The sequence below is a fragment of the Eretmochelys imbricata genome, chromosome 2 (genome assembly GCF_965152235.1).
Source record: "Eretmochelys imbricata isolate rEreImb1 chromosome 2, rEreImb1.hap1, whole genome shotgun sequence".
In the NCBI taxonomy this organism is placed as follows: Eukaryota; Metazoa; Chordata; order Testudines; family Cheloniidae; genus Eretmochelys; species Eretmochelys imbricata.
The window spans coordinates 246,268,111-246,291,020 of record NC_135573.1 but is presented as its reverse complement, the minus strand read 5'-3'; the positions used below and the strand labels follow the sequence as shown (position 1 = coordinate 246,291,020).

Sequence of the window (22,910 nt, the reverse complement as noted above, 5' to 3'; positions counted from 1 at the left end):
CTTTAGTAAGGGAAATGGGTTCAAACTGCTTGAAGAGATGGCTGAGCAATAGGCAAGATAGAACAGGATGGAGAGAAAGAATGTACCTTTTTAAGCAGCTCATGGGACAGCGGCTCCTGAGTACATTCTTACTGTCAATTGCCACCACTTCTGTTAACACAATAGCCAGCTGTGCACAGCAAGGAAGAGAAGGGTGCTGGAAGAGCTAACATGATCCTCCTGGACAGACGAAGGTACCAGTGGATTTAGGGCTTGATCCAAAACTCAGTGAAATCAGTGGAAAGATTCCTGTTGACTTCAGTGCGATTTGGTTCAGACCCTTAGTGAACAGTATGAGTCACTGCTGGTAGACATGATTAGTGGGATGTCAGAAAAAAAAATCACAATGTACTAATGGTACCTTGAGCTGACATGTTGAATGCTGGCATTAAAAGTGCCTGACTAGTCTATTGGTGGCACAATATATAACAACCCAAAAGAAAGTTTGACAGAGAGAGTTCACTGACATCTTTTCATTACCATGTTCACTTCCAGAAGCATAGGAAGATTAAGCTGGGGGGTGGAGTGGGTCTAAGGAAAGAAGAAAAGACAGAAGAGGAAGATATACAATTCCTGAGCCATGCAAGGTGTACAATCCAGGTGGAAGCAGGGGCGATGTATTCGTCCTAAAAGGGGGGGGGCATGAGGCCCTGCCCCCTTTGTGGTCCCACCTTGCCCCTCCTCTTCCCCTCGACGTCCCACCCCCCGGCCAAGCCAGAGGTTGGAGCTGGGCTGGCTATCCCGGGCCCCTCCACCTACCCGGGGTGGGGGGAGGGCCAGAGAGCAGCTACTGGCCAGTGTTCCTGCCCCCTCTGCCCCCCGAAACTCTCCACCCAGAGCAGGTGCAGGGTCCGTGGCTCCGCACAGCTGCCCACATGGCTCTTACAGCGACCTGGCTCTGACTTCCGGCCTGGCCAGGGGGTAGGGCCTCAGAGGCCGAAGAGCTGCAGCTAGGCCATGGGCTCCTCAGGCTGCTCCTACCTGTGCCAGGCTCCAGCTTCCGGCCTTGGCAGGGGGTGGGGCCTTGGGGGAAAGAGGAGGGGCAAGGGGTCAGTCCCATGGCAAAAAGTCCACTTTCAAAAATGGGAGGGCCCTGGCCCCTTGGCCCACACCCATTCCGGCGCCCATGGTTGGAAGATGATCACGGGACCAGCTACTTAGGTAATGGTACACCCTGTCGTATAGACAGGTAATGATGCAGGCTGGTGTCATTTCAGAATATGACAAATCAGCTTCTACCTCCAATGGAGTTGTTAATACACAGCAGACATCTGCTGATACTCCAGCAATATTCTCTGTGGGTAGCAAAGTAATCTATAACCATAAGCACAAAGGCATCCGGGATTATTCTGCACATTCTATTGACAAGAAGGAAACATCCTTGAAAAAGTATGGATGGGCCCTGGGTTGATGCCTCAGAAAAGTAAACATTACTATACACATGATCAAAGGTGGTTAGTGTAGGAAACTGTGTAGGGGAGATTTGCTATGCATGTGAAGAATGGTAACCTTCCTAGTGACTTCAAATGGACGCAGAGTTAGACCAACACTGAGTGATTCTGCAAAACATACCCTAGGAGTCCATGCTGATGCTAGTCTTATCACTGGCTGCAACTGAATGCAAAAGAGCCCCATGCCACTAGCCTGAGCACTGGAATCTGAGCAGCACCAAAGTATAGACTCTTCCTATTAAGAAGAGTGCTGTGAGGAAGATCCAATAGCAAATGTTTGCCAAGCATTTTGAAAAGGACATGAAGCACTGTGTAAGCCCTATTATTTATGATGCTTGTGGTGGTGGTGTTTTCTTCTATATTTGTATTGCTGAAATAAAGTGATTCTTTCACAAGGAATGCAGTGTGCTGGTATAAATTAGAAGGGATACTGGCATGGAAATCAGGGTCTATTTTGGAAAGCCTGTCTCATTTACCAATGCTAATGATAACAACTACTACTAATTTTCATTTACGTAGCTCTTGAGATTCTTAAAGAAATTTGCAAAGTAACATCCCCATTGGATAGAGGGGGAATTGGCGTTAAGTAGTAAACTAGCAGCAGATTGGGGAACGAAACTCAGGTCTCCTGATTCCCAAGCTTCTGTTTTAACCTCTAGGTCAGTGGTTCTCAAATTAGGGGTGCCACTTGTTCTGGGAAAGCCCCTGGCGGGCTGGGCCAGTTTGTCTACCTGCTGCATGCGCAGGTTTGGCCGATCATGTCTCCCACTGGCCGTGGTTCACCGCTCCAGGCCAATGGGGGCTGCGGGAAGGGCAGCCAGCACGTCCCTTGGCCCGCGCTGCTTCCCGCAGCCCCCATTGGCCTGGAACAGCAAACTGCAGCCAGTGGGAGCTGCGATCGACCAAACCTGCGGACACAGCAGGTAAACAAACCGGCCTGGCCCACCAGGGGCTTTCCCTGAACAAGCGGCGCCCCTGGTTTCCCTTTGTAATGCAGACAGTTTCATGTAGCACAGCATAGCATGCTCCATAGCATTAGTGAATGCAGGCAGTGGAATTCAGCACTAGTACAGTAAAGCTATTGGTACAATTCTGTGCAATCGGACCTCTGTAGGACTCCTCCACATCCAGAAAACATCAGTTTCTTTGAACCCAGCAAAATCATACAAGTATGAGAATATAGCACCATGATGGTCTTTGGCACGTGACAACCCATCACAGTTTGATTCACAAGACATAGGCCTCTGATCTATATATTCATCATTTATCTCTATATCACCACTACCTCCAAGAAATGTATGAATCTTTGCAATCCTCTCTCTGTTAGAAGCTTGACAAACACAGCTGCTATTTATATAGATATCTATCTATATATATACACACACATATCTATATGTATCTATCTACCGTGACAGGGTCAGGCCAGATGGCTACAGGAGAGTGATAGAAGGCAGATATATTAGCCCCAGGTTAAGTAGGTCCCTTTTCCCTGGGTAAGGTAACAGGGAAGGTTCCAGAACAATCAGAAACCTTCTGGAGACAATTAAGACAGATAGGCTGATTAGAACACCTGCAGCCAATCAAGAAGCTGCTAGAATCAATTAAGGCAGGCTAATCAGGGCACCTGGGTTTAAAAAGGAGCTCACTTCAGTTTGTGGTGCACGTCTGAGGAGCTGGGAGCAAGAGACACTAGGAGCTGAGAGTGAGAATGCGGACTGTTGGAGGACTGAGGAGTACAAGCATTATCAGACACTAGGAGGAAGGTCCTATGGTGAGGATAAAGAAGGTGTTGGGAGGAGGCCATGGGGAAGTAGCCCAGGGAGTTGTAGCTGTCACACAGCTGCTCCAGGAGGCACTCTAGACAGCTGCATTCCACAGGGCCCTGGGCTGGAACCCAGAGTAGAGGGCGGGCCTTGGTTCCCCCCAAACCTCCCAACTCCTGATCAGACACAGGAGGCGTTGACCTGGACTGTGGGTTCACGAAAACGGCCAAACTGAGGGCTGCCGTGAAGCTCCAAGGTGAGCAAATCCGCTAATAAACGCAAGACCCACCAACATAGAGGAGGAGCTTTGTCACACTACATATGTATATCTATTATAGGTATATACACATATCTATCTATCAGTTTTGCTAGTGGCAGAATTGTCTAAAGATCAGGCTTGAGAAAAGGCACATTCCTTGTCACTAGCAACTCTGCAGAATGGTATTCCCCTCGGGAAAGTGTAACTTTATAGAAAAGAAACAAGATATCCCATTAGCTTTGACTTACGGTTTCCTTTCTTACAAGAATGTTGTATCATTACAAAAAGTACCTTCATTACGTGTGTCAATACAATAATTATTTCTGGTAAGTTGAAATGTTGACATTCCCATGTTCATCCATCCATCTTATGGAAAAGCCTGTAAATTGCTCCTAATGATTTTCAGGTAAGCACATATACAGGCCTTTGTGTGTGGCCTAAGGCTGTTTCTGTGAAGAAAGGGGTTTGCTGTAATATGGTACTTTCTGTAAGTGGGAAGAATGGTACGTACGATCATTCATGAACCACAGCAAGAACATTAACAATCACATTAATCTTAAGAATTCCTCCCCTTTGGTAGCAGCTACCTGAGAACTCTCACCTGTGGCAAATGGTTACATTTACTCCTGCTGGGAATGTGACTGGGCAGCCGAATGTTAAAGAGGGCCTGCAGTGCAGCTTGTGCTGCTTGGCCTTTTGCCAGCTTCTTGCTACGTCCTGAGCCTTCAAATGTTCTCCCATCCACTCTCACTGCCATCACAAAACTCTTGATATGCTGCTTCTCCACAGTCTCCGAAAGGCAGACGTACCTCAGTCCCGATCGCAGCTCATTTAGCAACACCACTGGGTTTTTTTCGCTCTCAGCTGTGGATGCCATCTTGTGCTTGTTTTGCTTGGCGTGGCCCATTAAATCCAATGTGTGGCAGAGTAACCTGCCATGCCGATAAGCAGTAGAAAGCAATTCATTATTAACTGGGTTATAGACCGAAAAGTCCTCGCTGTGTGCAGATGGTTCAAACTCCTTGAACAGAGTGTCTGGAAAGTCTGCCTGGTCAGATGTAAAGTCAGTGGATGGGTTAAAACAGTTCCCCATGGCAAAGTGAGCTTGACATGCATTTGGGAACTGAACAAAAGACTTCAGTGCTAGTTCTGCGGCTCGCATTTTGGCCTTCTTTTTCGTGGGTCCTGTACCTTCAAATGTAAGCCCATTTACTTCTACGGCAACTGCAAAGACTGGAGCATGCACTGGGCCTGTCTGGGAAACCATTTTGTATTGTAAACCTGGTTTAAGTTCATGTAGCTGGACCAGGGCATTCTTTGGTGTCACTGACCACGAGACTTTCTTCCAGATGAGTTGGAGTTTGCAGAAATGGCCACTGTTGCCTTCCTCTAAAGGTCTTTTCCTTTTAATGCTAGGTGTGCCCACTTTTGACCTGTCACTAGAGGATATCGGATGGTCCTCCAGGTTGCCAACATTTCGGTTTTCCTTTACTTCTGCACTGCTGGTACCTGTCAGTAAACAAACAGAAAACTCCACATTACTCTTGCCATCAAGAAATCTAACGTCAAGCTAGAGCTGGAGAATCGCATGAAAAGAGATTCACAGATATTTTCATGAATAAGCCTGGTCCGTTCACTGGGTTCACTGGGCTGATATTGTAGGGTCATATTAATAGTTCTTCATGAGTATTTGGATGGTGACTGGTTTATCTATTACAATATTGATGACTTCCTAGAATGTCATGAATGATTATTGGTCCAGGAACTCCTTCCTGATGTGTATTAATCATAGCCACTTTTTAAAGAGTTTCTGTTATCCGATGAGGGAGCACAAATGCTGCCATGTTACTTAAATGAACACTCAAAATGGATAATTAATAGTAAAAGTGAATAGTTTCTAAAGTGCCCCTGTGCTGAAATCTGTTCACATTAGCCACATAGGCCAATGCTTACAAACAGCAAATGTTGCTACGAATCAGAATTGATTCACAAATGATTCACAAACAAAAAAATGGGCAAATTCACTGAATAATTTATTTTCAGTGAGTAAATTGACCAGCTGTAGCCACAACACAGACCTTTGTATTACTTACATCACAAACCCAGCTGAAGAGATGATCAAACATCCTTTTCCAGTATTTGAGGCTCTAATTTGTTCTAGTCTATTCTCCGGGGCTAAGATCCTTGTTTTAATAAGTAAGATTTTTCCTGTCAAGTTCAATCGCAGGTGCTCTTTGCGACTGCAACAGCAATAACTAATAATGCAAAAATATTAGATCAGTGCAAATCAGGCTTGGAGAAACCAGAGCTGCACGATGGCAGTAATTACTGATGTAAAGGATGAGCTATGTCAAAGAAAAGCAATAGGAAAGAGCACCTACAGCAAGGGACTGTTGGTGGTGGGGCAGGGGGAAGATAGAGGGAGCATTTTCTAACCGCAGAGCTAATGAACCACATTCCGCTCTCAGCTACGCTCCTGCATCGCCGCTGACCTCAGTGCAGTAGCACAGTATAACTGAGAACCAAGTCTGAGCCAACCAAGTTTAAGCATCCTTGGCGCTTGGTTGGTAGCAAACTGAAAAAACGAGCAACAATGAAAACCATATTGCTCGGTCACAAAGTGATTCACTGTACTGCTGCCATCTCTGACTAGTACATTTAAATGTATACCCTTCTTATTCCTCTAGAAGTCAAAATGTAGTGGGCCATATTCTCTGGTCCAATCGAAGTTTGCTTGGTGCTGGACCAGATCAAGGGGCTGACCAGCTGCCAGTCTGATCCCTGACACAAAGCAGAGCATCTCTATGCCTGGCTGCCTATATTTCATCAGCTGTGACTCATGGGAAATCTGCATAAGGACCAGGCTAAGTTACAGTCCCTGTGTTCAGGGGAGTGCAGAGACCACTCCCTCCTGATTCCCCTAGGTGCACGACAACCCCAAAGGAGTGTGGCCATGATGCTGTCTCTCCTAACCTCTGGATGACAAAGCTGTGAGGCTGTGCAGGGGCGTGGGAAGCTAGCTGTTTGCTAAGGGCAGGAGGAGCTTCTGCTGAAGCATTGCAACTTTGCACCGCTCCTAGCTCCAGCTGTGCCTTACGGACACATATGAGTCCTCAGAGAATTATAGGGGAACCTGACTGCAGTTATTTAACACCTGCAAATTCCCCAAGGGTGTATGAAGTGTCTGCTTTGTATTCCAAACAGCAATGGGTCAAATCCTGGTATTTGATTAAACTCTGAACAACTTCTTCCATCAATACAATAAGGTCCCAATCCTGCAGGTTGTTCTGTGAGGGTGGATGCCTGTGTGGAGCCCCACCGGGTAGGCCTACAACGCACCCACGACACACCCACGACAGTCCTGTTTCAGCTGACTCAGGCTTGTGGGGCTTGGGCTCATCGGGCTGTTTATTTGCATTATAGGTATTTGGGCTCAGACAGGAGCCTGGGCTCTGGGACCCTTCCCCCTTGTGGGGCCCCTGAGCCCATATGTCTACACCACAGTTAAACAGCTCCTTAGGCCAAGCCCTGCAAGCCTGAGTCAGCTGACATGGGCCAGCCGTGGGTTTTTAAGTGCAGTATAGACATACCCACTGAGGCCAATGGGACTTACTGTGCGTGCAGGGGTCCCTATGTGCACAACATCTTGCAACACCGAGACTGCAACTCAGCAAAGCACTTCAGCACATGCTAAACTTCAAGCCTCTGTTTGAGTTTCATTAAAGTCACAGGGTGCTTAAGTGCATTGCTTGGTAGGGATGGGCATGGGCTGCTAAATCACAGCCTTAGTGATTAGCTCATTTTTTACATTCTAAAGTGAAAAAAAAAAGTCAAATTAGAAAAAGAAAAATCTTGCCATATAAAGTTCAGCCATATAAAATATGATAGCTATTAAAACAGCCTCACTGGAAACGAGCCACTGAAAAGGTCATGTTCATAAGACATGATCAGAGATAACTCGGTCTCTTCTCCTAGGGTTCAAACCCATTTATGGAAGCTCTGAATTGAGGAGGGGGAACAAGTCAGCCTAAACTGTGTCTTATTTTCCTGAGCCATTGAAATAGCTAACCATTTTCCACCAGGGCTGGTTTTCCATAGGTAGCACCACCTTCCTAAGGCTGAACTATCCTTCTTTGAAGATCCCTTCTTGTTTAAAAGCTGTGAAACATTTTGCCTCAGATACGCTTTTCTAAGGGAAGTAGGATTGGTTCTGTATTTAACACCTCTTCTCTCTCTTTTCCTAATAGGGTTTTTACGGACCCAATTATTGTACTTAATAATATTGAAGCCAGGAGGCATGAAAAGAAAGATAGCTTTTGTTTCACACTATATACAGATTTGAAAAGAATTTGTATTGATTATGCACCACTGAATAGGAAAACTCAGAGGGTTATTTGTATTTATAATTCATATTGTCTTTTTCCATCTGTTTTTTTATTTTATTTTATAATCCTTGCTCCATGGGTTTGTGAACGGAGACAGTTTGTCCTTCACCTTCACAAACACAATGAACCAAAAATAAACATTCCCTGCTGGCCCTAAAAGTTTTGTCTCTGGCACTATCTATCCTGGGTTGTGGGTTGGTTGTGGAGTAGTGGGCTATGATTTGTTTTTCACCAATGCAACTAGACAAATACAGTGATGCCAGTGCAAACCCTCAGTGTAGTTGTGCGACAGCAGTGTGAGATGGTGCTGGGACCAAAAATTATTGGACTGATTTATATTAGCACCGTCCACAGACCTTGTTTAGCACTGGTGCAGTATGTCTACCTTATGGGCTAACACTCAGGTAGATGGTGATGCAAATTACCTTAGGCCAGACAAACCTTAAATCATACATAGGGCCTGATCCTGAAATTCCAGTTAATAGCTAAATTCCCCATTACTTTCAAAGAGAGCAGAATCAGGCCAGTTGTCATTCATGTCATATAAATTAGTGGCCACCTAAATTCAATCAGAAAGTTCCTTTATTTCTCACAAAGGAGTGAAGCTTCTAAGAAAGACCATATGCCTGATGGACTTGCATGACATCCAACAATAGTTGGATAAAGCTAAATTACTTTATACTTTCAGGTACCTTTGAAATAGGAGATCTTTGAAATGTGGCTTTCATGAGACCTCTGTGCAGCAGACACAAGATTACATCTCTAATGGTGGCACATGTACTTCTCTCATGAAAATCAGACAAAGCAGGTAAATGACACCAAATTACATTAGATAAATACTGTAAGCAGCCATAATAGAAGAATCACAAGCAATTTTAGAAATGAAAAACACTAAAAGGAAAGGGGCAAGTCAGAGGTTGCACATGGGGAAAAATGCAAAACGGTGGATCATTTTCATCCTTGTTATCTCTCAGAATGACTTGGCTCTTGAGTCTCCAAAATACGTTATGTATATTTGATTAAAAAATTATAATCAAATGTAGTGCTCCTAAGTTGAAAGGTTTGCAGCGTAATGAAATTATGTTTTTGGAAAAGAAGAAACAAAAAAATACAGATTTATAGTAAGAATTTTAATTTTATTCTGAAAGATTAAAAAAAAATCTGATTTTGCCTTGTAAGATCCCCTCAGATAACTTTACTTGTCATTCTTTTTCAGACTGAACAAGCAAGTGAAGGCCTTTATCCTTTATATTGCAAACTTATTTTTGCTACAACAATTGAATGGGAGAAAAGAGAACACTTATCAAATGTATTTATTTGTGCATTTTCCCCCTCACTCTTCTGTATCTCATTTAATTTCTCTCTCCTTTCTGGTCATTATGCACAGTAGAGTTAACCTGGAGAGTCTGCATCATCAAGAGCTTTTCAGACCTATAATGCATCACTAATAATGACACTGCCTATGTCTCTGGGTCATAAGGGCTCTGAAGAACTAGCCATCCGATACTCCACGCTACATTTGAAGAGATAATATTGTTCCTGTTGAAGGTTATTCTGCTGCCAAAAATTTTTTTTTGAGGGGGGGGTGGGAAATGTGGCAGCTTCACTATGGCAAACATCTTTTAAAAACAAATCACAACAAATAAACATCTGAGATAATTGCAAGGTATCTATTATATGAAGATCTAAGGAATAAGGAATGATTGCCTAGATACAAGAGGGTCACAAGGCAATATTATCTTTAGAAATGTTTAGGAATCCCAAGATTGCTACTGTTGCATTTTGAACAGTGAAGGTTAGGTTTATTTTTAATTTTTTGTGGTCTGCATTTTAATATCTGGCCCCCATTTGACCTCTTCACACAAAGCATGTTATTTGCTGTCCATCTCCATTGTATTGACCACGGAGGTTAAAGGGATTCACCTCCATCATTTCTGACATACTTGAAAATGAGGCATTTCACAGCAAAAACTATAGGTACGATCTGGAGGTCAAACTCAGGAGACCTGTGTTCCAGTCAACTAGTATATCAACAGCACTGTAGGGCAATCTCCCCAGCCAACCAAACAACCTTTTCATAAACTACCAAATCTCAAAAAAAGAAACAAAAATTCTTTTGCTGGAGATTTGCAGAAATCAATTATATTCAGATCCATATTCTTGAAGTTGGTGTAATAAACTTGTAGCTAACAGTAGAAATAAAAACTACACACACTTTTAACTACCAGTTAGAGGTATATATATGAATTATGCTTAAGAGGAAAAAAAACATTTCATATTGTCTTTATTGATGATCCAATCCTTCCTAACTTGCAAGGTGTAGGTGGTTTAAAACCATATTATAATTCACCCCAAAGAATATTATAACAATACGCTGTAGAATGGCTGCATTTACAGTTTAAAAAAAATCCTTTTAAAAGGTCTCCTATTGTTTCCCCGACAACTGTGCCAGTTTTTTGCTTAAAATTAAAGCTGAGAATTTATGGAGGACCTTGTGAAAGGTGAATGTTGTTTCCTTTAGCACCTCCATACTGAAAATTTTCCGACCACTGAGTCATCTATTGTCTGTAATAACTACAACATGCCTAAGCACTAGTACAGTTCTTACCAATTAGGGAATTTATTTACATAACTTTTGGCCCTGATCCAGTGCAGCATTTAGGCTCTGACTCAGGAAAGCATCCCTGTTCAGAATAGCACTTAAGCACATGCATAAAGTTAAATGTGTACTTAAGCGCTGTTCTGAATAGAGCTTGGCATAGGTCCCTGCTTAAGTGCTTTCATGAATCAGGGCCTAAATACATACTCAGCTTTAAGCTCATGAGAAAGGCTACTGAAGTCAATGGCTAAAATTTTCAGAAGTGACGAGTGATTTCGGTTCCTCCATGTTGGGCTGCTTGAGATGCTTTAAAGGTGCCTGATTTTCAAAGGGTGGTGCTCAGCATTTTCTGGAGATCAGATTCCCTTAAGGTGTCTCAAATTGGGCATCCAAAAAATGGAGAGACCCCAAATCACTAGACACTTTTGAGAATCTTGGCCAATATGCTCATAGTTAAATATGTACTTCAGTGTCTTTCAGGGTCTAGTGTCTGCACAGTCACCAAAAATATATGTGTATCATGGTCTTATAGGGCCTGATCCAACAGGAAACGTATCCATTGCTGCTTGCACAGAGAAGGTCTGTGCATCTCTATGACTAAAACCAAAAAGCTAGCTCCTTGATCCAGGGTAATGGCATTATGTTGGTACAGCCATTGAAGACTTCCCCTTTCCCAGAGGCAGGATCACACTGTGTGGAGCCTGGCTACCATAGATGACATTGGCACCTGGCTTATGGGAATGATGTTGTAGGATAGAGTTTTGCCATAAGGTTTCAGATGAATTCTTCCTTTGTGGCTGATGTTGAGTCCAGCAGAGATGGCATTTTAAAGGAGCCAAGTGGCCTGAATATGTTTTTCTGTCTATCAGGTTATTTCACCCCTTGAACCAAAATATGAGTATCTATACACAGACTTGCAGTTAAGACTTGAACCTTTAGTAAAGACATCTTTAGTTAAACTGGTGCAAGTTTGTGTGTAAACAAGGCCCAAATGGATGTGGAATATTCTTTTTGGCTTTGATGCAATTCCTATTGAAGCCAATGGGAATCTTTCCACTGACTGCAACAGTAGCTGGATTGGATTGAGCAGTTTGATACAGCCCATGGATATTAGGGTTGAAAGAGCCATAATAGACAAGCCAGATCACCACCGAACATCACTGCAAGATAGATTTATTTCTTCTTAAAGCATCTCCCCCTCCAGCCATTTAGTGAAAGTACTGGCATAATATAAAACCTCCTATTCAGAACAAGTCACTAAGTTCATTTGGTAGCTCTTTGATTGGGGTAGGTGACCTTTTCTTTCCTAGCAGTAAATGGTGTGTAATTCATACGAATACACAAAATTGTTGTCATTGCCAATTTCATTATAGGATATTGGAACCAGGAGAGGACTAGTGTGTGATGCTCACTAACAAGATGAAATTTGCTATTTCTCTGAGAGGAAGCAAAGCTTATGTTGTCCATAATATCAGCTTTAAAGCCAATGCAACTGCAAGCAAGCCTGGATACTGCTGCAGGAATAAGAAAATGGGGTTTTCAGTTTTTGGCTTGTACAAATTTATTATGTTATTCAAAAATAACTGAGTAGCACATTTAGGAAACGTTCTACAGGAGATTCCTGCAGCAGCTCATCGTGTGCATAATAAGTTTTCTGTGTGCACTTCTCATACAGCATTGCAGAAACATAGGCTCCTTAGGACCAGGATTTAAAGGCTTTTCTAGACTTTTTGGCCTTTGCTAATTTATGTTCTACGTGCCAGTCAAGGTGCTAACAACAGTCAGAAAGCACAATACGATGTACACGTGTTACTCAGCAGTGTGCAATAAAGGGTCATATTCCTTCAGTAAATATTCCAGTTCATGCCGCCTCATGTCCAAAGCAAGGCAGATTAGCTACAATATGGAGAATCATCCATTTTCTCCACCCACTGGTTATAATAGGGCAACTCTTCATTGTTTCTGGCTGGAAGAGGTACCCATCTGGTAGGGGATTCTAAAAGGCAAAGAGGTGTTCATTTGGTTTGAAAAGCTTCCCTCTCTGTTTTATGTGCCTTGAAATATGTTACAACGAGAAGGCTGGAGGATGTGCAGTAATCCCTGCGAGGTGTTAAACACAAAGAGCGGGTTAAGGTTATTCAGTTCTAACCACAGACATTCCCCCCAGCCTCATTCACATTTTAATTACTTCACTTCTCCTTCAGTACATAGTGGCTGCTGACATGCTTATATCTAAACAGTCATTGGTACAGCATATTTCAGCACCACCACTCAGGAGCAAGAGTAGCTGTTGGAGAGCCATGTAACCAGCCCTTCAGCTGAATCTAGCTAACCCAAATCTAGTGAATGATCCCCATTCCATTAGACTTGGATTGTTTTCTTTTTCAGGTAATATTAACAAAGAGAAAAGGAGAGGGCAATGTTTCAAACAAAGGCCCTGATCCTGAAGACCTTACTCAGGCGCAACTCCCATTGAAATCCCTGAGAATGCAAGACAGTGAGGGGAAACAGAGTCAGTCAAGGAAGTTTTTTCCTTTAGGGATAATGCATATAAGAATAAAGCAAAATAAATTAATATAAACAGAAAAAGCAAAGAAACTCCCCAGTCCTGTGACCCTAGCACTGCCTTCTCATAAGAATTTTCTCCCATCTCTACACACCCAATATATAGCCCTTCCCTTAGCATCTGTGCAAGAGGTGGGAAGCTGAGCTGAGGTTAACCCCATCTTCATTGGGGACCAGGTCATGCCCCAGGCACCAGGGAAGTTTGCATTGAACTGATGATTGGTCTCAGCGGTTGCATATTTGCTAAATCACCTGGCTCCCAGAATTACCCGCACTCTACAGTTCTTTCAATTCACTTTATCATTCATCTCTATATGAAGAAGAGAGGCTGCTTACTTAAATTGTCTTCATCTTCCATATTGGCCGCACCAGGACTTAAATACTTGAAGGGCGCGATGAAGGTTGACAATATGCTTACTTTTTCTGGAACAAAAGGGAAAAAAAAGTATGTACACTTATAAAATCAGGGTTTCACCAAAGCCCAAAACATTCAGATTTTTACCGTACTCTTTTCCGCCCATTAGGAATGTTGGCAAGTCTATTTTCATAGGATTATAGAGCTGTAGGACTGGAAGGGACCTTGAGAGATTTTCTAGTCCAATCCCCTGCACTCAAGGCAGGACTACGTATTATCTAGATCAGTGGTTCTCAAAGCCAGTCCGCTGCTTGTTCAGGGAAAGCCCCTGGCGCACTGGACTGGTTTGTTTACCTGCCGCGTCCACAGGTTCTGCCGATCGCAGCTCCCACTGGCCACGGTTCACCGCTCCAGGCCAATGGGGCTGCCGGAAGCGGTGCGGGCCAAGGGATGTGCTGGCCGTCCTTCCTGCAGCCCCCATTGGCTTGGAGCGGCAAACCGCGGCCAGTGGGAGCCGCGATCTGCCAAACCTGCAGACGTGGCAGGTAAAGAAACTGGTCTGGCATGCCAGGGGCTTTCCCTGAACAAGCAGCAGACTGGCTTTGAGAACCCCTGCTATAGATCATCCCTGACAGGTGTTTGTTTAACCTGCTCTTAAAAATCTCCAATGGTGGAGATTCCACAACTTCCTTAGGAGATTTATTCCAGTGCTTAACCACCCTTACACACTTACAGTTAGAAAGTTTTTCCTAATGTCCAACCTAAACCACCCTTGCTGCAGTTTAAACTCATTGCTTCTTGTCCTATCCTCAGAAGCTCAGTAAAGTCAGTGTTGTTTTGTGAGCAGAGTCAGTGAGTTTGCTCTTCCTCTGGGAGTATTTGATTGAGGTTCTACTTGTAATAGGATCTTTATTCAAATTTGTCAGCAATGTAACTCTCCAGACAGGATTGGCTGAGGTAGCGCTTGCCTCATGATATAATGCTGCTAGAGAGTATCGTGAAACAGTTTTCATTGTGACTTTCACCATTCTATGCTGATTAAAGGAGATTGGTAGTTGGGACAGAGGGCTGCTATTATTGCTCCCTGGAGAAAACAAAACAGTTAATGGGAGTCAATTGCAGGAATAGGATTATAGGAATTGCCATAATTGGATCAGACCATTAGTTCATCTAGTCTAGTTTCCTATTTCTGACCCTGGCTAATAGCAGCTGCTTCAGACGAGGTAGATTTCAAGAGCCTGCTAAAGGAAGTTATCGAATGACCTACCTACAGGGAAATTTTCTTACTGAGAGGTTGACTCATGCCTCAATGCATGGGGGTTTTATATTTCTTCCCCAAATCATGTTTTTTTATTTGTTTTAATCCTTCCTGTTGTGATTCTGGATGTTCTTATTATCCAAACAAACATCCAGTCCTTGTCTGAATCCTGCTAATCCCCATAGTCTCATTTATACTGATTACTATCGCTGGCAACCTCGTCATATAATCCCATTCATAAATGTATCAAATTCCATCTTAAAACTATGACTACCAGGCACTTTCAATAAAAACAGCATTGCTATGCTGAGAATCTCTCTCTATATCTGTATATTGGGAAAGAACTTTTACTAATAGAGACACATTAAACCTGATTACATTGCAGATGTGTATGCTAGTTAGTCAAACATGTATCAAAGCTCATTATTCATGGAAGCATCTACAGTATTATAATCAATGCTGCTATACACCATATTGGGCTGTTTTACTTATATCTTGTACCATATTATTTTGAAATTCACCAAAAACTGAATAATGAATAACTTCGTCTAATTAGGCCTGGAAAATAATTTTGAATGTGAACTTCTCTTTTGGGAGGAAACATTTCCTAAACTTTTATTTTTCTTAGTACAACTTTCCTTGAAACATATGGCTAATAATTTTAGATATGATTCCTTGTTTAGCTACCATTCCACAGTGTATTCTGACATAGAAGTCTGTTTAAACTCGTTCTGTTTCAATAGTATATCTGTTGGCTTGTCAGCCTTGTTTTGCCTGGGTTTGCAAACAGTTTTGTCTCATATTAAAGGGTGTAATCAGACTCCAAAATAAACTGCATATAGACATTTGTAACCAGCAAAGCTTGGTAGCAGCACAACTCAACTCAGCTACAAGTACAAGATGAGTGTTCTTTCTTGCGTAAGTGCACTAAATGGTATCTCCACATAAGAATTTTTAGTCCATGAACCTTTTAGCCTATGTTAATTTATAATTTATAGTGAAACATCCAGCTTGAATTGCAATTTTATTAAGGGATTGCAGTGATGTGATGAAGTGAGAGAGTAAAGTTCACATGCTTTAGCCAAGAAACTTTCCCAAATGAAATAATGTGTGCTGAGGTGTTACTCTGCTTTGTGATATCAGGGAGAAATGTGATGCTTATGTAACACACTTGCTTACTGTGTGTGATCATGTCCCTCTTTCTGGTGCCTGGCCCTGGTGAAGCTAAAACCTGCTGACATTCACACCTAAATCAAGTGAGTAACTTGTTTAGCTCAAGAGGTAATCGTTTGTGCTTTCTACAGCTGATCCAAAGCCCATTTGTGCTGAATTCTCTGATTTGATCTCCAGCAATGAGTGTGGTGCTGTATATATGAAGATATGGTTCATTATAAAATGCATCCCTGCTGGGACTTAATTCTGATGGACCTCAGACATTCAGAACCAGCTTGCCTAATAGAAAGGATGGCATACACTAAATGAAAGTGCCCCCACTGAGAATAAAGGCTGCTTCTTACTCACAGCTAATGGAGTTATTCCTTTAGCTCAGGTAGTAAGGGCATGTGACAGTGATGCTGAAGATTCTAGTTTTTATACTTTCTGATGACATCATGCCAAATTATATGCCCCATGTCTATTCTAGAATGCTATCTTTCTGTGATGCTGCATTCCTGAAGCTGCAGCCCCTTTAGCCTGTAACTTTGAATCTCTACTTCATTATTATTTGTGTTGCAATAGCACTTAGGGGCTCCAGTCACAGAGCAGGACCCCACTTTCCTAGGCCCCATCCAATTGCACTGACTAATTAATTCATTGCATTTATATAAGGGTTAAGTATAGTTTTCTAATGCATTATTATTACATGAGACAGCGTTCTGTGACGCCTCTTTTGCACAAGCATTTGTTTGGCTGATGGGCCTGATTTGTAATATGACTTGAAATTTCACATTTTATTTTAATGGACCCCTTAGCCATCTCGGGTTTCTAATATTTTTTCCCCAAAGATCTTCCTTGTTTCTTCACTTTTGCATGGCAGAGAACAGAGACTTACTGCAGTGGTTTGTGACAATGCCACCAATCTTAGAACTGCAGATCAGAATGGAAGGATTAATTATATCACAGATACAACTTGGCCCCAATTTACACAAGAATATGGCTCAATCAATAAAGATGATAAAGATTAGAATGTAGGATTTAAACCTATTGGCTGAGGAATGGAAGATTTACTATGTGTCTGAAAAAGCAGAAGGGGAGGTTTCTTGAATGAAAGATGTAAGAAGGGGAGGGTTGCTATGTGCACCTAATGCAGACAAATTACTCGGTCTGTGGAGGAGGAGAAGACGGATGGCAGAATAATTAAATTGAGGTGCTTACAGGGAAATAATCTGTTTGGAGATATATCTAAAGGTATGATCATGCACTTCCATCTCTCGTAAGTTATTGTCTATTACCATATATGTGCCATGTAACACTAATTTAGGTTTATCGTCAATGGCAACATTCAGTATTATTCTTGTTTACTGTTTCTAACAAGATTAGGGGAATTGGACATTCACACTTTTAAGTCCTCATATATTTTAATGTCCATCACAATTAGTCTTATCTCTGGCAGTTTGAAGAAATCTCATGAATAAGAATAAAGGAGGCTGCTGGATCTGAAAAAGTATCGTGGCTCCCCAGAGAAATACCATTAAAGCATCCTATCTTTTCCCACTTTCTTCTGCTCTTACACGTCCTTTCAAAGGGAGACTCAAGATCTGCAAGCACAAAATTTGAGCTACTATTTTACTTTAAGTTTTTCTGTAAATAAGCTATTATTTACTTGCATTAGAATAAGGCCTAGAAGACCCTTGTCATCAGTTGAGTGAAACCTTCTTATGGGTTGAGTCAAAACCTTATTGAGATTGATAGGTGTGACCTCACCCTTCAATTAACATAACTTTAAGAATAAATAAACATGTAGACATATCCCATGTGACCTTAGAATCATAGAATCATAGAATCATAGAATATCAGGGTTGGAAGGGACCCCTGAAGGTCATCTAGTCCAACCCCCTGCTCGAAGCAGGACCAATTCCCAGTTAAATCATCCCAGCCAGGGCTTTGTCAAGCCTGACCTTAAAAACCTCTAAGGAAGGAGATTCTACCACCTCCCTAGGCAACGCATTCCAGTGTTTCACCACCCTCTTAGTGAAAAGGTTTTTCCTAATATCCAATCTAAACCTCCCCCACTGCAACTTGAGACTATTACTCCTCGTTCTGTCTTCTGCTACCATTGAGAACAGTCTAGAGCCATCCTCTTTGGAACCCCCTTTCAGGTAGTTGAAAGCAGCTATCAAATCCCCCCTCATTCTTCTCTTCTGCAGGCTAAACAATCCCAGCTCCCTCAGCCTCTCCTCATAAGTCATGTGTTCTAGACCCCTAGTCATTTTTGTTGCCCTTTGCTGGACTCTCTCCAATTTATCCACATCCTTCTTGTAGTGTGGGGCCCAAAACTGGACACAGTACTCCAGATGAGGCCTCACCAATGTCGAATAGAGGGGAACGATCACGTCCCTCGATCTGCTCGCTATGCCCCTACTTATACATCCCAAAATGCCATTGGCCTTCTTGGCAACAAGGGCACACTGCTGACTCATATCCAGCTTCTCGTCCACTGTTACGCCTAGGTCCTTTTCCGCAGAACTGCTGCCTAGCCATTCGGTCCCTAGTCTGTAGCGGTGCATTGGATTCTTCCATCCTAAGTGCAGGACCCTGCACTTATCCTTATTGAACCTCATCAGATTTCTTTTGGCCCAATCCTCCAATTTGTCTAGGTCCTTCTGTATCCTATCCCTGCCCTCCGGTGTATCTACCACTCCTCCCAGTTTAGTATCATCCGCAAATTTGCTGAGAGTGCAATCACACCATCCTCCAGATCATTTATGAAGATATTGAACAAAACCGGCCCCAGGACCGACCCTTGGGGCACTCCACTTGATACCGGCTGCCAACTAGACATGGAGCCATTGATCCTTGGGAAAGCTAGGGAGAGAACTTGTGAGTCTGTTGGCTAAAGAGGCTTGGAGGTTTAAGCTTTTGTTCTTGGTTCCTCCTGCATTTGAAAAAGCAGGACTCTGCACATGCCTTATAAATAAACAAGGTTCCATCAAAGAAATTACTAGACTCCATCAATTTTTACTTCCAAATGGAATATCTCTATGGCCCCAAACTTTGACTGGCTACTCTGGTCAAACAGGGGCAACCCCAGAAATGAAATCAGGATCCCATTGTGATAGGGACTGGACAGACACAGTAAGATACAGTCCCTGACCAAAAGCGTTTACAATGGAAATAGACGAGAGACAACGGGTGAGAGGGGAAATGCAAGCACAAAGAGGTAATATGTCACACAGGAAGTCTGTGGCAGAGCCAGGAACAATACTGCATCTGCCAAGACCCAGTCTGCTGCCCGACCCAGAAACCATCCTTCCACACAAAGCCAAATGACTTAAGCTCTTGTCCAGTACCTTAACCACACAACCATCTGTCCTCTCAGTATAAATCCCATGTGCATGCAAGATGGAAGAAAAAACAAAAAACTAACAAACCAAACCAAAAAAACTATTTGGGAAAGGAAGCAGATTTCTTAAGAGGTATTTCCCAACAGCAGCAATTAATTTTAAAAAAAAAATCACACGAACTGTTTTGACAATATCCTTTTAAATTACAAAAACAAACCAAAAACTATGAGCCAAATTTCTTTCCCGTGTTTGAAAAAGAACAGCATTTAATCCAAACATTTCATCAGATCTAATGTATCACTAAGGGCTGCCAAACTTCTGCTAAATTCTGCGCTTTTGCAATGTGGCTTTTGCCCTGTGGTTTGTTGATCCACACTTCATAAATACAGGTTTTCTTTTTACTTCATAAATACAGGCTTAGTGCTGAGCCAGAAAGATGGGGGTTAGAGTTATATACAGCTGCAAAGAACGTTATCATTTTACTGGACATTGTGAACCTGAAAGGTTTCACAATTAGCTAATTTAAAATAATTCAATTTGTTGACAGCTCAGCCTTTAAACAGCATGATCTGATATTTTTTAAAGTCATATCTTTAAAAATTTTTATAAGCGTTTTGGTGTTTCCCTGAAAATCTTTAGAAGCATCTTGATGGTGGGCCTAGGATTGAACACATCAAACATGCCCCCAACACATCAGTCCTTATAGACCGTTCCTTCCTTTCCTCTGTGCACATGCCTGTCTCTATCTCTTCAGTTTCAGTTGGTGAAATCTAATGATAGAACATATCACTAGTTTGGAGTGTCTGCTCTCTTTTTTTGACAGTCTGTCCTGAGGGTGGCACTGATAGCCATAGAATCATAGAATATCAGGGTTGGAAGGAACCTCAGGAGGTCATCTAGTCCAACCTCCTGCTCAAAGCAGGACCAATCCCCAACTAAATCATCCCAGCCAGGGCTTTGTCAAGCCTGACCTTAAAAACTTCTAAGGAAGGAGATTCCACCACCTCCCTAGATAACGGCATTCCAGTATTTCACCGCCCTCCTAGTGAAAAAGTTTTTCCTAATATCCAACCTAAACCTCCCCCACTGCAACTTGAGACCATTACTCCTTGTTCTGTCATCTGCTACCACTGAGAACGGTCTAGATCCATCCTCTTTGGAACGCCCTTTCAGGTAGTTGAAAGCAGCTATCAAATGCCCCCTCATTCTTCTCTTCCGCAGACTAAATAATCCCAGTTCCCTCAGCCTCTCCTCATAAGTCATATGTTCCAGTCCCCTAATCATTTTTGTTGCCCTCCGCTGGACGTTTTCCAATTTTTCCACATCCTTCTTGTAGTGTGGGGCTTGAAACAGGACACAGTACTCCAGATGAGGCCTCACCAGTGTTGAATAGAGGGGAACGATCACGTCCCTCGATGTGCTGGCAATGCCCCTACTTATACAGTCCAAAATGCCATTGGCCTTCTTGGCAACAACAGCACACTATTGACTCATATCCAGCTTCTCATCCACTGTAACCCCTAGGTCCTTTTCTGCAGAACTGCTGCCTAGCCATTCGGCCCCTAGTAGCGGTGCATGGGATTCTTCCATCTTACGTGCAGGACTCTGCACTTGTTCTTGTTGAACCTCATCAGATTTCTTTTGGCCCAATCCTCTAATTTGTCTAGGGCCCTCTGTATCCTATCCCTACCCTCCAGCATATCTACCTCTCCTCCCAGTTTAGTGTCATCTGCAAACTTGCTGAGGGTGCAATCCACACCATCCTCCAGATCATTTATGAAGATATTGAACAAAACCGGCCCGAGGACCGACCCTTGGGGCACTCCACTTGATACCGGCTGCCAACTAGACATGGAGCCATTGATCACTACCCGTTGAGCCCAACAATCTAGCCAGCTTTCTGTCCACCTTATAGTCCAGCCCATCCAGCCCATACTTCTTTAACTTACTGGCAAGGATACTGTGGGAGACCCTGTCAAAAGCTTTACTAAAGTCAAGGAACAACACGTCCACTGCTTTCCCCTCATCCACAGAGCCAGTTATCTCGTCATAGAAGGCAATTAGATTAGTCAGGCATGACTTTCCCTTGGTGAATCCATGCTGACTGTTCCTGATCACTTTCCTCTCCTCTAAGTGCTTCAGAATTGATTCCTTGAGGACCTGCTCCATGATTTTTCCAGGGACTGAGGTGAGGCTGACTGGCCTGTAGTTCCCAGGATCCTCCTTCTTCCCTTTTTTAAAGATGGGGACTACATTAGCCTTTTTCCAGTCGTCCAGGACCTCCTCCAGTCACCATGAGTTTTCAAAGATAATGGCCAATGGCTCTGCAATCATATCCGCCAACTCCTTTAGCACTCTCGGATGCAGCGCATCCTGCTCCATGGACTTCCGCTCTTCCAGCTTTTCTAAATAGTCCCGAACCACTTCTTTCTTCACAGAGGGCTGGTCACCTCGCCCAGTGCAGCAGTCTGGGAGCTGACCTTGTTCGTGAAGACAGAGGCAAAAAAAGCATTGAGTACATTAGCTTTTTCCACATCCTCTGTCACTAGGTTGCCTCCCTCATTCAGTAAGGGACCCACACTTTCCTTGACTTTCTTCTTGTTTCTAACGTATCTGAAGAAACCCTTCTTGTTACTCTTAGCATCTCTTGCTAGCTGCAACTCCAGGTGTGATTTGGCCTTCCTGATTGCACTCCTGCATGCCCGAGCAATATTTTTATACTCATCCCTGGTCATTTGTCCAATCTTCCACTTCTTGTAAGCTTCTTTTTTGTGTTCAAGATCAGCAAGGATTTCACTGTTAAGCCAAGCTGGTTGCCTGCCATATTTACTATTCTTTCTACACATCGGGATGGTTTGTCCCTATAACCTCACTAAGGATTCTTTAAAACACAGCCAGCTCTCCTGGACTCCTTTCCCCCTCATGTTATTCTCCCAGGGGATCCTGCCCATCAGTTCCCTCAGGTTGTCAAAATCTGCTTTTCTGAAGTCCAGGGTCCCGTATTCTGCTGCTCTCCTTTCTACCCTGTGTCAGGATCCTGAAGTTGACCATCTCATGGTCACTGCCTCCCAGGTTGCCATCCTCTTTTGCTTCCCCTACTAATTCTTCCCGGTTTGTGAGCAGCAGGTCAAGAAGAGCTCTGCCCCTAGTTGGTTCCTCCAGCATTTGCACCAGGAAATTGTCCCCTACATTTTCCAGAAACTTCCTGGATTGTCTGTGCACCGCTGTATTGCTCTCCCAGCAGATATCAGGGTGATTGAAGTCTCCCATGAGAACCAGGGCCTGCGATCTAGTAACTTCTGTTAGTTGCTGGAAGAAAGCTTGAACCATGCCAAGACAGTGTGATCTTCAGAACTACGGTGCCCACCTCACAGGGGTGAAAGTAAGCCAGTATGGGCCGGTACGGCGTACCAGTAAGAAGTGGCCACCGGTACCAGCCCGTATGCATACTTTAATGTCACTGCCCCTTTTGCTGCCCCTGTTGGTGACCCTGCCATTATGGACCCTACCGGCAGGGCTGCTGATGGTGGCGGGGGGGGAAGGGGCAGCTGCCCCAGGGCCGGCAGTTTAAAAGCACCTGGGGCTTCCAGCTGCCACGGCTGCTACTGCGGCAGCGGTCAGAGCCCCAGGCCCTTTAAATCACCAGTGGAGCCCTGAGAGGCACAGGCCAGGCAGCGCAGATGGGCTGGCTGGGGGAGGCTGACCCCCAGCCCCACCCCTTCTGCCCAAGGCCT

General features: G+C 43.4%; 1 protein-coding gene across 1 annotated transcript in view; it reads right to left on the bottom strand.

Annotated features, from left to right (window-relative positions):
- Nucleotides 1-22,910, bottom strand: part of ADARB2 (adenosine deaminase RNA specific B2 (inactive)) — a 425,682-nt gene that overhangs the window by 135,601 nt on the left and 267,171 nt on the right. The window contains exons 2-3 of the mRNA XM_077809481.1: nt 13,398-13,484; nt 4,114-5,021 (exon numbers count right to left, since the gene is read on the bottom strand). Of these exons, the coding sequence (XP_077665607.1) occupies nt 4,114-5,021; nt 13,398-13,484 (995 nt within the window). The remainder of the gene's footprint in view (nt 1-4,113; nt 5,022-13,397; nt 13,485-22,910) is intronic.